The sequence below is a fragment of the Corvus moneduloides genome, chromosome 21 (genome assembly GCF_009650955.1).
Source record: "Corvus moneduloides isolate bCorMon1 chromosome 21, bCorMon1.pri, whole genome shotgun sequence".
In the NCBI taxonomy this organism is placed as follows: domain Eukaryota; kingdom Metazoa; phylum Chordata; class Aves; order Passeriformes; family Corvidae; genus Corvus; species Corvus moneduloides.
The window spans coordinates 5,176,793-5,191,139 of NC_045496.1; the positions used below are offsets into that span (position 1 = coordinate 5,176,793).

Here is a 14,347-nt window from a genome sequence, read left to right on the forward strand (position 1 = left end):
GGTCAGAGACCCATCTGTGCTTAAGGCTGTGTTAGCCAAAAGCTTGCTTAGGGAAGAGTCCAGCAGCACTGTGTAAAGCCTGAAATAAACAGAGGAACTGCAGGGCTGAGGCTGATTGAGAGAATTATTTGGATTTTGATTCACATTTTTGTGCTTCTCAGCCAGATCTGGTCAACAGAACTCTGTAAAAAAGTTATTTTAATAAGAAATAGGGGGGTTGTCTTGTTTGGTGAGTGTGGAGAATGTGGTTTTCAACCTGTTGTCATTCAAGACTGGTAGAATTAATAGCTTCACGTTAGTGCTCTATCTCAGCTGGTACTTTAGGGACCTATGTGCCTGCTACAGTGAATGTTCAAAGCTGATTAATTTGCACATTGCCAGCTCTGAAAAATGGGTTGTTGAGATGTGATTTCCTTCCTTCCCTTGAATCCTTTTATCTCCTGGATGTGTGAGCATAGGAGAAGGATTCTAAGCACTACAAATACCCATAGAACAGGTATAAAACGACTAAGCAAAGTGCAAAGGGAGCACGAGGGCATTATATTTCATTTCCAAACTGTTGGTCTATTTTGGAAAATGCAAAAATACTCCTGCAAAACTTCTACATTTATAAATAGTCCCACTAAACACTAAGCATGTGTTGAGGTGTTGTGTGGGACCAGAGCCCTGGAAATCACCACCTTTTCCTAAGTATAGTATTGGAATGATAATTCTGTCAACAGAGGAGAAGAATATATAGACATACCTTTAATCTGCAGAATGGTGTGTAATCTTTGAGGGGCAGCATGGGAGGATGTTTTACATATAGCTGTGATGAGAATGTTTTCTCAGCCCCTCCATGACCTTGTATTCAGCATGGGTCTGGTATAATAAGCCAAGCAAAAAAAAAAAAGCAGCATTCTAGTGTGGCATTTTCTGTCAGTTCTAATGTTTGTGCCTGTTTTCTCAGTTATATGGGCACATAAGGTGATTGGAGTATCTGTTAGACATTTTAAGTATGATGGAAGAGGGCTTGCAATATTTCTTGTAAAGAATTTGAGCAGTAGCTATTGGTTTTTTGGTTTGTTTGTGAACTTTTCTATTAAGTATGTCTCATATAAGTAATGGGTGAATGACAGGAAAATCAGTTTAATATTGGCCTAGTGATAAGAACATGGGAACAGCAAAAAGCAACTGACAATGTATTTACCTGCTGTTGCTGATAATTACTGGTCTTTAACAGAAAGCAGTTGTCAGTCACGGTTGTTTTGTTCTTGCAACATAAATAGAAGCTTATATGAATTAGGAATCCTTGTCTGGTTCCTGTAGATTTCTCATTTATGAGAAAATGGTGTTGAAAAGGAAACTGTTCCCACCCTCAGGCATTTTTCATCCTGTAAAAGCATTGATCCTGCTGAGATCTGCAGGAGGGGAGGGTGGTTGTTGTGTAAATATCACAGAGGGCTGCAGCTTTGATAAATAGTTTTATGATATCAATTAATGAATGATTTGGTATTTCCAGAAGTTTTGCTGGCAAAGTTCTCGTGCTCTCTGCTTGTTCTGCCATCAGCTGCTGTGCTCCAGGTCCAAAGAATCATTTGGATGAGCCACTCCTGGGGCTGGGTCCATGTGTAGGAGTTGGGAGACTCAAATTCTTGTCCACTGAGTCTTGAATTAAGTCATTCAGGTGTCCAAATACCTGTAAAATGGTACAAATTCCCAGTGATTTCAGCATGGCTGTGGTAGATAAGCACCCTTGCTCTTTTGGTTATACTTTACCCACTGGAAGATGGAAATGATACACAGAGGTGTCCTACTATAAATGTGTGAAAGATGAGCTCAAGTTCAGCAGAAAGTGGTCAGGCAAATCAGAATGGTGTTGGAAGGGACCTTAGAGCTTATCCCATTCTCCCCCTGCCATGGGCAGGGACAACTTGAACAGACTGCACCAAGCCCTGGCCAACCTATCCTTAAACACTTCCAGGGATGGAGCAGCCAGAGCTTCTCTGGGCAACCTATGCCAGGGCCTCTGCATCCTCACAGGGAAGAATTTTTTCTAATATCTCTAAATGTAGCTGAATTTACAGCTTCTGTTTCCAAAGGAAACCCTTTGATGCACAAGAGTGTTTGCTGGAGTCACATGTGATGAGCGTGGCTGGTGATCTTTAAACACGTGGGGGCTGGTGCCTGCCTGCTCTGCTCTGTTTTCATGCTCATTTAGCTCTATTGATTCAAGTGGAATTACACCAGCAGATGATCAGGGTCACACAGTAATAAATCACTTCTTGTGTTTTCCTTGACATGTGCAAGCCCCTGGCCTGTAAGTGGTGCAGAACTGATGCTGTATCACACCTTACATTGGTTTTACGCTGGATAAAATTCATTTGGCATGCAATTTGTACATATGTTGGGTTTGTCTGGCTCTCTGGAACTTGTACTTGATGGCTGCCTATGTCATGTTTTTTCTATGAAAGACAGTTGCTAGTGGTGAAAATAAGGAAAGAAGCAATTAATCAAAACCAGGCAGGACGAATGTGCAGGTTGGACAGGTGGGATGATGTGCAAGCCCAGTGGTTTGGTGCTGTTGTTCAAAAGACAGATGCCTCCTTCTTCCTCTGATCTGATTCAGAGCTTGGGAGAGTTCTGGGTTACCTATGCATTTTTTCAGATCACGTGCTTTGTTGCATGATGGCTTTTGACCATCAGAAAGTGGTTACAAAAAATCAAGCAAAAACTCTTTGTGTGAAACTTGAATATCTTTAGCAACAAAGGTGAATCAATGACTATCCTATTACACGTTTCTATTGAATCAATGACTATCCTATTACACGTTTTCCTATTACAGTGTTGTCACTGTACCAAATGAGTTGTTTTGCCCTCACAGTCACTGAAGTCAGGTACACACCCTGCCTGCTTTTCACACAGGGAAACACACTCCTTGCGTTGTTTCAGTTCTTCCCAGCTGCCCAGTGAAGTGAAACTCTTTATAGTGTAGTTCCTCACTTGAACTTCTTCTTGTATTCTCTTGATGTTACTGTGTCCGTGCTCTCTCAGGAGCAATTCTCATCCTCAGGGTCCTTGTTAGCTGCTTAAAAGCTCAAATTTCAGTTCAGTGTTGTGTAAAGGGCATGCCCCATCCATCTTCCTCTTGAGGTTATTGAGGTTAGATGCCTGTGACTGAATTCCCCTTTGCTGTTGGAAGACGTCACCAGGTCACACAAATGAGGTAGGAATCACCTGAGTGGTTCAGGGAAAGAACTTGCTTCTGCAGTCATGCTTTGTGTGAGCCCAGTGTCACCAAAGCCTTACTTTGGGGTAGCTCTCGAAGGTGTCAAGTTTGAGCTGGAGGCCCTGTAGTGTTACAAAATTGGGTCTTAATCTTGTTCATCTGTGACAAAAGAAAAGGTGGTGATCCTGTCAGGTCAAGGGAGTGTTTGGACTTTACTTCACGAGCACTGACATGTAATACACTTCTAGGTTGGAAATGTACTGAGCCAGCCATTGAGAATTTCTGTTTGTTGTCTTTTTTTTTTTCCCCCATAACACTTCACAGGGCGCAGCTTGATTTATAGATCCAACTATGGCTGAGGAAACCCTTCTGTAATTTGGATAGAAATTCAAGAATTATTTCCTGGGGCCATTCTGATTTAGATCTGTGGTCACAAACTAGGTCTGACTCACGGCCTCTGGAAGCAGCTGCTCTGTGTAGCCTTTGCTCATGTCAGCTTAGCTAAAAATGTATTTGGGAGTCATGAACTATCTCTCTTATTACTGCTGCTGCTCTCACCTCTACCTCCACCTCCCCTTGGGGCTGGTCTGGCTCCATACAATCAAGCATGAAAGCCAAGAGCTTTGCTGCAGACTGCATTGGTGCAGCACTGGGATTCTGTGGTTGGGAGAGAATTTACCTGATGTCAATACATTCCATTTTGCGTGGGGCTAGAAGGGGAACACGGAATGAATGAATCCTTATGGGTACCATGGGGGCAGAACGGATCTGGTTCTTTATAGTGGAGCATGCGCGCCCTCCCTGTGTGCATTCATCGAGGGGGATGCCTGTCAGAGGACTTTCTGTTTCTTGTAGGCTCTCAGGTGTTGATGAAAAGTAAATAATTGGAGGAATTCTGTCACGTTCACTCATTCTGAATAGTGCCCTGTTCTGCAAATAGTCCTGTGGTTTTCCAGAGGATTTCTCCCAGCGTGGAGCAGGCGTGAGGCAGGATGGCAGCACACAGCCCTGTCAGGAGCACAATGGATTTTTCCATGTTGCATTTTGGATGTGCCTCAAGGTCTGTGTGTGTTTGGAGCACAGCTGTGCTTTGTGCTGCGGGGGCACAGAGAGACATTGCTGCCTCCCAGAAGTGACAAACCAATGGCCAAGCGAGAGGTGGGAAGAGAAAAAGAGTGACAGCGAAAGGAAGTGATTTGCCAAACTTCAAACTTCAGGTTGATGCAATTTAAACCAAGCTTTACCCAACTCTTATTTTGGGACTAGCCCACTTCCAGCTCATTGCCCTATGAATGGAGTGAAGGTCTTAGTTTTAATCTAAATATAAAGGTATTTGTGGGAGATTATGTTGTGCTTGATAAATCACTCCACAACAGTCCTAAATATTCATCCTCTTTCTTGCAAGGTATTTCAGCTGTATTTCATTAAGTTAAATTGTACCTGTAGAGCATTAAGTAGTAATTACTAAATAAAAGAATGCAGAAAATTATTCAGGAGAGATCATCATAAATTCTGTGGATTCGTATGGAGTCTTTGTTGGTTTTCACTAAATTACGGATCTCAAATGCAATAAAGCTGTATTAAATATTGCTGTGTTATCATGTAACTGTGCTGTGAAGGGCAGTTCTGTGAGGGGAAAAAAGCAAGTGCTTATTATGAAAGTTTCCAAAGCATTGTTGTGTGGGAAACTAATACTAATACCCCTTCAACTGAAAGGTGTAATGTGACCTTTGGATTTAGCAGGGTTAAAGTTGAGACCGCTGAACTCAATATCCTGCTCTTCCCAGTTTTGAATGGGTACATTGAACTAGGAAATGATAGTCCAAATAAATAAATTGGCTTCTGTTTACCACATGAAGGATTCAGATTGGGAAAACAAAATCTGTTTACTAACAAATGTAGTTGCATTTTCTGTGAATTAGCTTGAATATTGCTCTGCAGAGCAAGAGCCCTTTAGAGGGACAAGATGAGAGATGCCTTCTATGAACAGTAACATTTCCTGCTCAGTGCATAACTGAGAGATGCCTGAGGGTGAGGGGGTTGAGCATTGGCCATGGATGTATTCTTCCCTTTGTGACCTGCCTGTAGAGCCACAGAGATTGGCCTGAAATGAAAGAGCAATGATAAAGCCAGATGAGTGGTGCATATGTTAACTATGGAGAAGGGTATTCATCCAAGCCTGTGGCACGTGGTACATGTGGGTATGTTCAGCTGGCACTTTAGCTGACATATAATATTTTATATATCTGATGCAGGTCTTGATAGTCCTGTGTAGGTGAACGTGTGCATGAAGGTATATGGAAACAGCTAAAAGTATTTCCTTGCCTCTTGAGGCGTTAACTCGTACATCTTCTGGTTTTCGTAGTGCAAGACTTACACAGGAATGTCACAGACCATTTCAATTCACATCTTTTAACTGTGGATCAGCGGAAGGGGAGTTTTGTGACAAGACTGGGAAGGAGAAGAGGTGGAAGCTAGAGCAGCATGTTCCTCTATACTTACTGAAGGATATAAAAGCACAAACAACTTTTCACACCATAGTTTTTAGTAGTAATGTTGAATCTCCATTTGAAAAGCCCTAAAGCCCTAGGTTTGCTTTTGTGGAGCACTTGGGAACAGGTGAGCTTTTAAGGACAAGATTAGTTCCTAGGGATGGGTTGAAGGAGGGTGCATGATCTCCAAACAACCTGTCACACCAGGGCCTGATTCCAGGGCCTGCTGGCCTTGCTGCCCTGAAGGCAGATGGTTCAGCAGGACCTCTCCAAGAGCTGGCCAATACAGCAGAGTGCTCCCGAGGATCCCTTAGCTCTGCTGCCATGGAGCTGTACTGGAAGCTGCAGGATTGCAGTGCTGCTCTTGCACACTACAGGATTGTCTCTGTGCCTGAGAAGAAGTTCTGAGTTCCAGTTCCCAATATAAGGACTGTATCTATCATATTTAGCATGAAAATTGCAAGTTACCATAAATATTACTGCCACAGTGTCTTTTAGGTTTGTGCCAATCACCAGGGAGTCACTGAATGGTTTGGTTTGGAAGGGACCTTGAAGATGATATCGTTCCAACTCCCTGCCCAGTGCAGGTTCACCTTCCACTGGACCAGGTTGCTCCAAACCCCATCCATCATTCTGTTGTTACAGCTCAGTAACAGTAGGGGCAGCTACTTCAGGTTGTCACATGCAGCTGATCTGGAATTTGAAGCTTGAGAAGCTTTGGTCATAGTGCTTATTAAATGGAATTTCTTTGGAATGCACCACTCCAGGAGCAGATACTTCAATCAAATTAAGTTCAACATTGAACAGATACTTGTCTAACCTGTTCCTGGCTTGACCAAGTTGATAAGTCCACGTTAAAAGTAATGTTCCTGTGGATAGTGCGATGGAGAACAGGGTTGTGCCCCAATATTAAGTAGCTGATGAATGTGTTAAAATTGTCAGGAATTTAATGTTAACATTCACAGGACTTAAGCTACTTTTATGTCTTATGCTACTCTTACTACCACTGAGAGTGATAAGACTGCAAGAACATGTTGCTATTTTTGGAAACAAAGATTTCTTCGGAGGAGACTGTTTCCTGTCTTTGCAGCAAGGAAAAGGAAAACATTTCACAAGGCTTTTTGCAAATGTAGCTGAGAAAATCGAGGAAAAAATAGTGTTCTCTTATTTCCGTCTCTGGTGTGCTTTAATCACTAGCCATTATTTTAGAAATCACTTGTAACAAAAATGGAGATAAGAGTTTGAATTGGAGGATGAAGTACTGTATTTATATTAATTATCAGTGTGAGCTGGGAGTACTTGTTACAGAAGTCAAAGGTAACTGTTTTGTCAGTCTGTTATATTATCTCATGTAAATAGAAAAGAATGAAGCACCCTTGCCTTAGATATATTTGTTGAAAATTCTTGAAAAGGATGTTGTCAAATGAACCATATGCTATGCATATAAATTAAGACTGTTTTTCTGATTATTTCTAATACAAACATATTATAGATGTACAAGTCTGAAGTTTAACTATCTAATCAACTCCTGTTTGTTTAAGAAAAACAAGGCTGTCTTATTACAGCCCTTTTTAAAAAGGTTTCACATGATCAGTTTAGGCAGAGCCTAAGCAGCCCTGTTGTCATGCTGATAATCTACATGTTTCAGGAAATTCTTTCATTTAAAAATGCCCAGGAACTCCTCAGCAAAAATACTGGAATGTGTTCTCCTTCATTAGATGCTTTTAGCAACATCTTTTCTCCTGCTTCTCTCAAAAGGTCAGGGAAAAAAAGCTAAGATGCATCTTCTAACAAGCTGTTGTTGTCTGCTGGGTGAGCTCTGGGGCTGTGTAAACCCTCGTGCATACCAAGGGAGTTTTGCAAAAATATCCTGCTGCTCCTAATTGTGGCAGCGTTGGCAGGAACAGGCTCTGCATTGTGGGTCCCTCACTTGCAGCTCCAGGGTTTTGATCAACACGGGTGAAATCTGAGCCCAGCAAAAGTCAATGAGAGGTTTGTCTTTGATTGCCCAGCAGCCAGGATTGCTCCCCAGCTGTTCCAGACACAAGCAGCTTCCTAATGAGGAGAGCACACCGATCCCAATGGCTGCATTTGCAAAGGGAAAAGCTCATTCCTTGAGCTGAGAGCTTTTTGAATATAACAAAAGCTTTTAAAAAGTTGAGGTAGTCCACAGTCCTCACATGAGTGAGTTAACACTCCGATTAAAGTATCTCAAGTCTTAACAACTGAATTTCAGGAAGAATTTCGTGATGGAAAGGGTTGGATTGGGCTGCCCAGGGAGGTGGTAGAGTCACCGTCCTTGACAGTGTTTAAGGAAAGGCAGCGCATGGCACTCGGGTCTGGTTGGAGTGGTGGTGGTTGGTCATGAGTTGAACTCCATCTTGGAGGTCTTTTCCAAACTGATTCTGTGAACTCTCGTGAGATCACCTGAAGCCTGCATTATTGTGTTTATCCTGTGAGCTGGAATGGATGGAGTTGTCCAGTCAAAACGTGGCCATTGGGGATTGTTCAGAGCACCCTGGGACACACTGGGCTTTAACACAAGGAAAAAGGACAGTTGTGGTCATGTGTGGTTTGGGTTTGGGCAATGCTGCTGTGTTTTAAGCCATTTAGTTGGTTTAATATTTCAATAAAATATTGTTCAGGGAAATCCTAAAGTTGGCACAGTGTTTGCCAGCCAAAGACTGCAAAGTTATAGACTTCAAGGTGATTTAGGGAGGTTGACTTAATGAACACTAATAAACCCAAACTTTTCACTTTACTGTGTTTTTAATGTGTGTTTAGAATTCTGTGGATATGGGTGAAAAGTCTGGAGGAAATCATGGCATGTGAACCACCAACACTGCTGCTAATGTCTCACTGGCACCCTTGAGGTGTGATTTATTAATTGGGTATCTTGCTCATATTCTGAGTTTTTTAAACAGCCTGATTGAGGGCATTAGTTTGGGCATCCAGTTTGGGGGGGGGAAGCAATATTGTATCAATTACTCTAAATTAATCATTGTGTGCTGCTGAAATGGGTGTGACTAAGAGTGGTAGTTTTCCACAGGATTTGCTGAATCGTTTGTCATGTTTCCATTTGCTGAATATTCAGGTGTAGAATAACCAGTTATTTAATTTGTTCAAAGAAATTTATTTAAATTACAACTTGCATCTTGAAACCTTATCAAGGAATAGTTGAGCTTAGAGTTATTTTTGCTGGGGTTTTGGAGGGGGTGGAGGTGAAGGTAAAGGACATTTGCTGTTTAAGAGGATTGTAAAGGAAATGAGTTTGCAGAAGTTGAAGATAGTGCATGGTTTGAGGAAACTGGAGGCTTCCTGTATGACTTTAAACAGATCACTTGACCATAGTGCCTTGATTTTTCTTACCCATAAAATACACCCAGTGAAGAAATATAGATAGTTGGAAGGTTCCACTTAGTTGCTGTATGTAAAAATGACTTTTTGGAAGGCAGAAATTACCATTTGAGGGCAAAAAGATTTGCAAAAGCAGAAGTGCCTTAGCTTACAAAAAGGATATATATGGGACAACACAGCAAGAATTAGGGGTTATAAGTATATTTAGAAAATGGTTGAACTAAAAAAAGGCAGTATTGCACTGAACTCTTCAAGATGTGATGCACCTGTCTTTATCACAATTTAATATTTCACTATTTAGTAATCTTCAGCAATGCCCATATTACGTCTCAGTGTTCCATTTGTGTGTAAAAGTGTTTCTAAAAAAAAAAAAGTCAAAATGGAGCAAAATCTGAACTAGATGTGGTCACACTGCTCAGGCTCAATGCTTCTTGTATGTACTTCCAGAAGCTCGTGTAGTTTGTTTTACAGAGAAGACAAATTTGGAAAGAACAGGGATGGCTTGTTAAAATTGCATTATTCAACTACAAAGGTTTAAAAATACATGCCAAGGGCAGTCCTGTTATCTGATAGGCTTTTGTTTCCAAGTTCATCCTTCAGCTCAGCTCCTCTCTACAATTGTCTTCTGTTAAATGAACCTGGCCTGTTGTTTTCCTGAGGTTTATGGGTCATTGACAGTATTGGGTTTCACACAAGCCAGCTGTTCCCAAATCAGGTCCTTTCCTACACCAGTCAAGTCGGAACAAGCGAAGTGGAGAGCACACAAATGGGGGCTGGTGGAAGCAGGGAAGGCAACATGAAGATATTGGAGTCATTTTACTTCCAGCTTCACTGTTGTGACTTCCATGAATTTCATGCTCATTAGCAAAATTTTGAAAAATGTTGTGTTAAATTACAGTTGTTCCTTGGGACTGTTTTTGTTGCTCCTTGGGACTGTTTTCCTAAACTCGAATTACAAAAGCCTGAAACGAGGCGCCCCTGGCAGGGAAGAGGCAGCATCTGTCACAAGCAGAGTTGAAAGGACACGGGGATCTACAAAAGGAACCAAAATCAACTTGGAGCCTTTCCCTGCCACCCAGCAGTTTTACACTGATGTCAGGGGTTTTTTAATGTCACAGCGTGGTGATGTGGTGTTTGGAGAAGGTCTCTCCTGTCCCAGCAGTGCCAGGCTGTCCCTGCTTCCCCTTCCATGGCCCAGTGGCCACACGCACTCCCTCCTCGGAGGGCAGGAGCAGAGCCAGAGCTGAGCGTGGCGCATGCCAGGATTGAAAGCATTTCTGACACTGGGCCTCTCTCGTCTGCTTTAAGGATTTTCATGTGGAGATAAGCACCATCCAGACACATGGAATGTCCCTGTGCTCAGTTCTAGGTGAGCATCCCTCTTTAGTAGACAGTGTTTGGGACTACAAGTAACAGCATCCAGAGCACCCAGGATAGCCCATGTGTTGTTCTGTTCTTGCAGACAAGTTGAACATTACTGTGATTTTTAAGGCTAAATGAGCCTATTGGACATGGCGTGATAGAGAATTGCAGTTTTGGGGCTTTTTGCTGTCATGTCTAAAGGAGCCAGAATGGCAGTTCTGAAATGTCCTTCACTCCCCTGACACAGGAAAGTACCACTTGCTGTAGTGCAAGATGCAGGAAACCAAGGAGCTGCCAGTTATAAAGTGCTTGCAGGCATATTTTTGTAATTGTGGCATTTTGTAGCAGGTTAATGGTCTGGAGTGTGAGCTTTTTTTACCCCAATAGACCACAGTTACCATGTTCCTTAAGATATATCTGAAGTCTGATTACACTTGGGTGTGAGAGCACATGAATTACAGTGGGATTATCTGGCAATATCTGGCCTTTATTTTTCACATTTACTGTGCAACACAATTCCTATATTTGAGTAAAAGTAATTGCCAGTAAATAATCCAAAAGAAAGGCCTCTCTCTTCCTGTTTCAGTTTGCTTCATTATTTATTTTACAAGGTGGTTTGTGGAGGGGAGTAACCTGTTGTAGCAGTCAGCTGGGTCTGCATCCACATTTCTGTCTAGAGCTGGGTCACTGACTTATACAGTGATCTGGAATGGATTGCTTATGCTGAGGGAAAGCCAGGCATATGGAAGAACAGCTTGTCCAGAGAAGCTGTGGCTGCCCCATCCCTGGAAATGTTCAAGCCAGCTTGGACTGGACTTGGAGCAGCCTGGGATACTGGAAGGTGTCCCTGCCCATGGCAGGGGGTTGGAACAAGGTGGTCTTTGAAGTCCCTTCCCACCCAAACCATTCAGTGATTCTGCAGAGAGAAAAAATCTAATATATATTAGATTCTTTTACAAAGAGCGTTGTGTAAGGGCTAAGAACTGTTATTTAAACCAACTGCAGTTAAGAGCCTTGTTCCAAAAGGTATGCCAGCAGAGGAGTTCCCTGTTGTTTAGCTGACATCTCAATTTAAAACTTCTGTTACACCTCACCCTGTGAACACACACTCACCCCCAGCGTGTGACAGAGGAGGGATTCTGGAGGGACACACAGCACCAAAAACCTCTCGAGAGGAAGGAGCAGCTGGCCTTGCACTCGCAGCCAGTAACTAGGAAGAAGAGGGGTTTTTTGTTGAGTCTGAATGAAAATCAGGACAAATATCAGTTGTTAGAGTGTGCCAATCAAGTGTGTCTTGGTAAATTCCATGTAGAGAGAAATTTTAATTTAGAGCTAGTGTTCAGTCTGTCACCAAAGAAATACTCGTCAGATAAAAGTGCTTCAGATCTCATGATACGAGAAACCAATAATTATGAGATACAGTGAACAATACAAGGTAGAATTGCTAAAGGGATTAATTAGTCTTAGTCAAACTAACCACTATAATTGATGCAAATATCCATCTGCAGCCTGCTGAGACATTAGATAGTCATCACACACCTGCTCAATTCGCCAGCCTTGCAGAACACAGCTGTCAGAATGATTTCTGCTTGGGTTTTTTCTTCAACATACTTGACTGTTTGTTCTTTTGTTGTTCAAAATGTTTTCTTTCTCTTTTCTTTTTCTAAACAGCACTTCCATGATGGCAGAAAGGCACAACAACACATTGAAACTTGCTGGAAACAACTTGAAGCAGTAAGTGGCAAATTCCTCAGACGTGACCTTTAAGTCATTTATATATTGTTTTCAAAGAGATGATTTCAAACATTTTCTTTGGAAAAAGAAAGGTATATGGATAAAAGTTGTAGAGATGGGATTTTTAAAACTCTGCTGTCTTAAATACAGTCATAGTCCTGAAAAGGTCTGTTTTAACAGAACATTAGGCTTCTGTGGGCTCTTTGTCTATCACGAGCAGCATTTCATTTGATATGACTTGAAAAGTGTGCTAAGCATTGCTGAAACTGCAGAGTCCCTAAGGGTCCTGTTCAGATACTCCACTGAAAGCTGAACAGCTTCATAATGTGTGAATAAATTGAGCAGGACCGTCTCTTGAGTGAGGTGCTGCTTCTCAAAAGCAAATACATTGGAATTGTCATTGATGCGATGAGTGAACGGTGAGACTGTAAGTACAGGAGAGGATAGAAAGGGGCTACCAGTAACCAAAAGTCCTACTTGCAAATTTGTTCATCTTAGTAACTCCCTCGTTAATTTACAAAAATGAAGGGGTTAAGTGTTGGAAGAGAGGGATTCAAGAGTGGAAGTGATCGTAAAAGGGAAAAATACTGAAATATGAGCAGCCTGGATAATGGAAGAGAAAATGTGTCTCTGGTAACTCAGTTTTTGGAAGTTCATTAATATTGAAATGTATTCCAGTGTAAACAAGAGAGCCTAAAAATCCTTCAGTTGTTACAACAGATTGTTTTAGTGACAGGCATGAATTTTAGGTAGATTTTGGTATCTTTTGCTTTCCATAATGAGGGTTTCTGGTTTTTCTTTTCAGAGTAAAAGGCGGTTTGAACGTGACTGCAAAGAAGCTGATCGAGCACAGCAGTATTTTGAGAAAATGGATGCTGACATCAACGTGACAAAAGCAGATGTTGAAAAGGTGAGCTTGGAGGGTGGAGAGACTGTTTGTAAACATGGATGTGATAGGTTTACTTCCTCAATCCTACTGGTAGGATAAGCCCTGAGGCTTAATGCCTTATTTCAGTCAGTCTGTAGGTTAATTAAAAACAGGGAGATCTCCGCAGAAACCTTTGTTTATGTAAAAACTCTAAACAGATACAGTCAAGTTGGTTTTTTTAGTAGGTGATACCTGAGTTTAACAGAGCTGATATGGCTCTAAAGGAGTTTATGCAAGCTCAGTTTTAATTAACACCCCAGGTTCTGTGACAGTCAGGCTTGTGAGGGCTCCCTGAGGGCTGCTTGCATTTTCCACACATTTTCATTCCCTCTGTGATCCAGGTAGAACCAAGCTTCCTGCCCTTTGAGCAGCACTTCAAAGATTTCCCAATGTCACTGGATGCAGTGAAGTATTACCAGAATTGTTTTTCATAGTTGTAGGTTTAGAGCAGGACAGCTTTCCACGTGATGCAGAATCCTGGAATCCATGCTTGTCACAGATGGCACAAGGCTTTTATTTTCTCAGTTGCTGGCTGGTTGCAGAGTCATTTGTGGCTTTTTTTACAATGATCCCCACTCAGTGAAGTTGTTGAACTAATGCTTAATTTTAAATATCCAGTCCTGCTTCAGCACATCTGTCTGGAAATACTTTCTTTCTTCAGTTTGATTCAAAATTGGATGTGTGGAAGGATGCTTAAAGTTTAAATTTTACTGGTCCAAGTCCAGTACCTGTAACTTAAGGAAGCAATGAAGAGGAAGAAAATGTTTTAAATTGCTTCTGGTTTTGGAGTTACACATTTGCTCAGAAGATGCACTAATGTAGATCAGAAACACCACATTACAATGTGTAAGGACAGTTTTGTCCTCCTGGAGTTTGTCAGACAGGCACAAAATAGCCAGAACTTTTGAAAAGGCAACCAAAAGAGAAAGGAAAATGTAAAAGCTGAAGCTTAAAATATACTGAACGTTTTGTTGCAGGGACAGGAAAAGAAAGTGAATTATAGGTAAGAAATCTTTCTAGTCTGAGGTCTCCTTGTAAAATGTAGGTTTTGCTTCTCAAGAGGTCTGCTTCATTCTATTTTCAGTTACTTCAGTCCTGTGAAGATATGAAATATAAATTTCCCTTTACCTCTGTGGGATCTCACATTTCTGGTATGCTGAGCATCAGGACGTTGCGTGGCAGATAGCATCGAGGATGCTGTTAGGAATTAGGACAGTAAATCAAAAACAAACTCAGAAAATTTCCCCCAAGTGCTATTGCATATCA

General features: G+C 41.7%; 1 protein-coding gene across 1 annotated transcript in view; it reads left to right on the forward strand.

Annotated features, from left to right (window-relative positions):
- The window catches only part of FNBP1 (formin binding protein 1), a 67,337-nt gene that overhangs the window by 14,078 nt on the left and 38,912 nt on the right, over nucleotides 1–14,347 (forward strand). Inside the window, 2 exon segments of the mRNA XM_032131081.1 lie at nucleotides 12,091–12,153; nucleotides 12,959–13,063. Coding sequence (XP_031986972.1) covers nucleotides 12,091–12,153; nucleotides 12,959–13,063 — 168 coding nt within the window.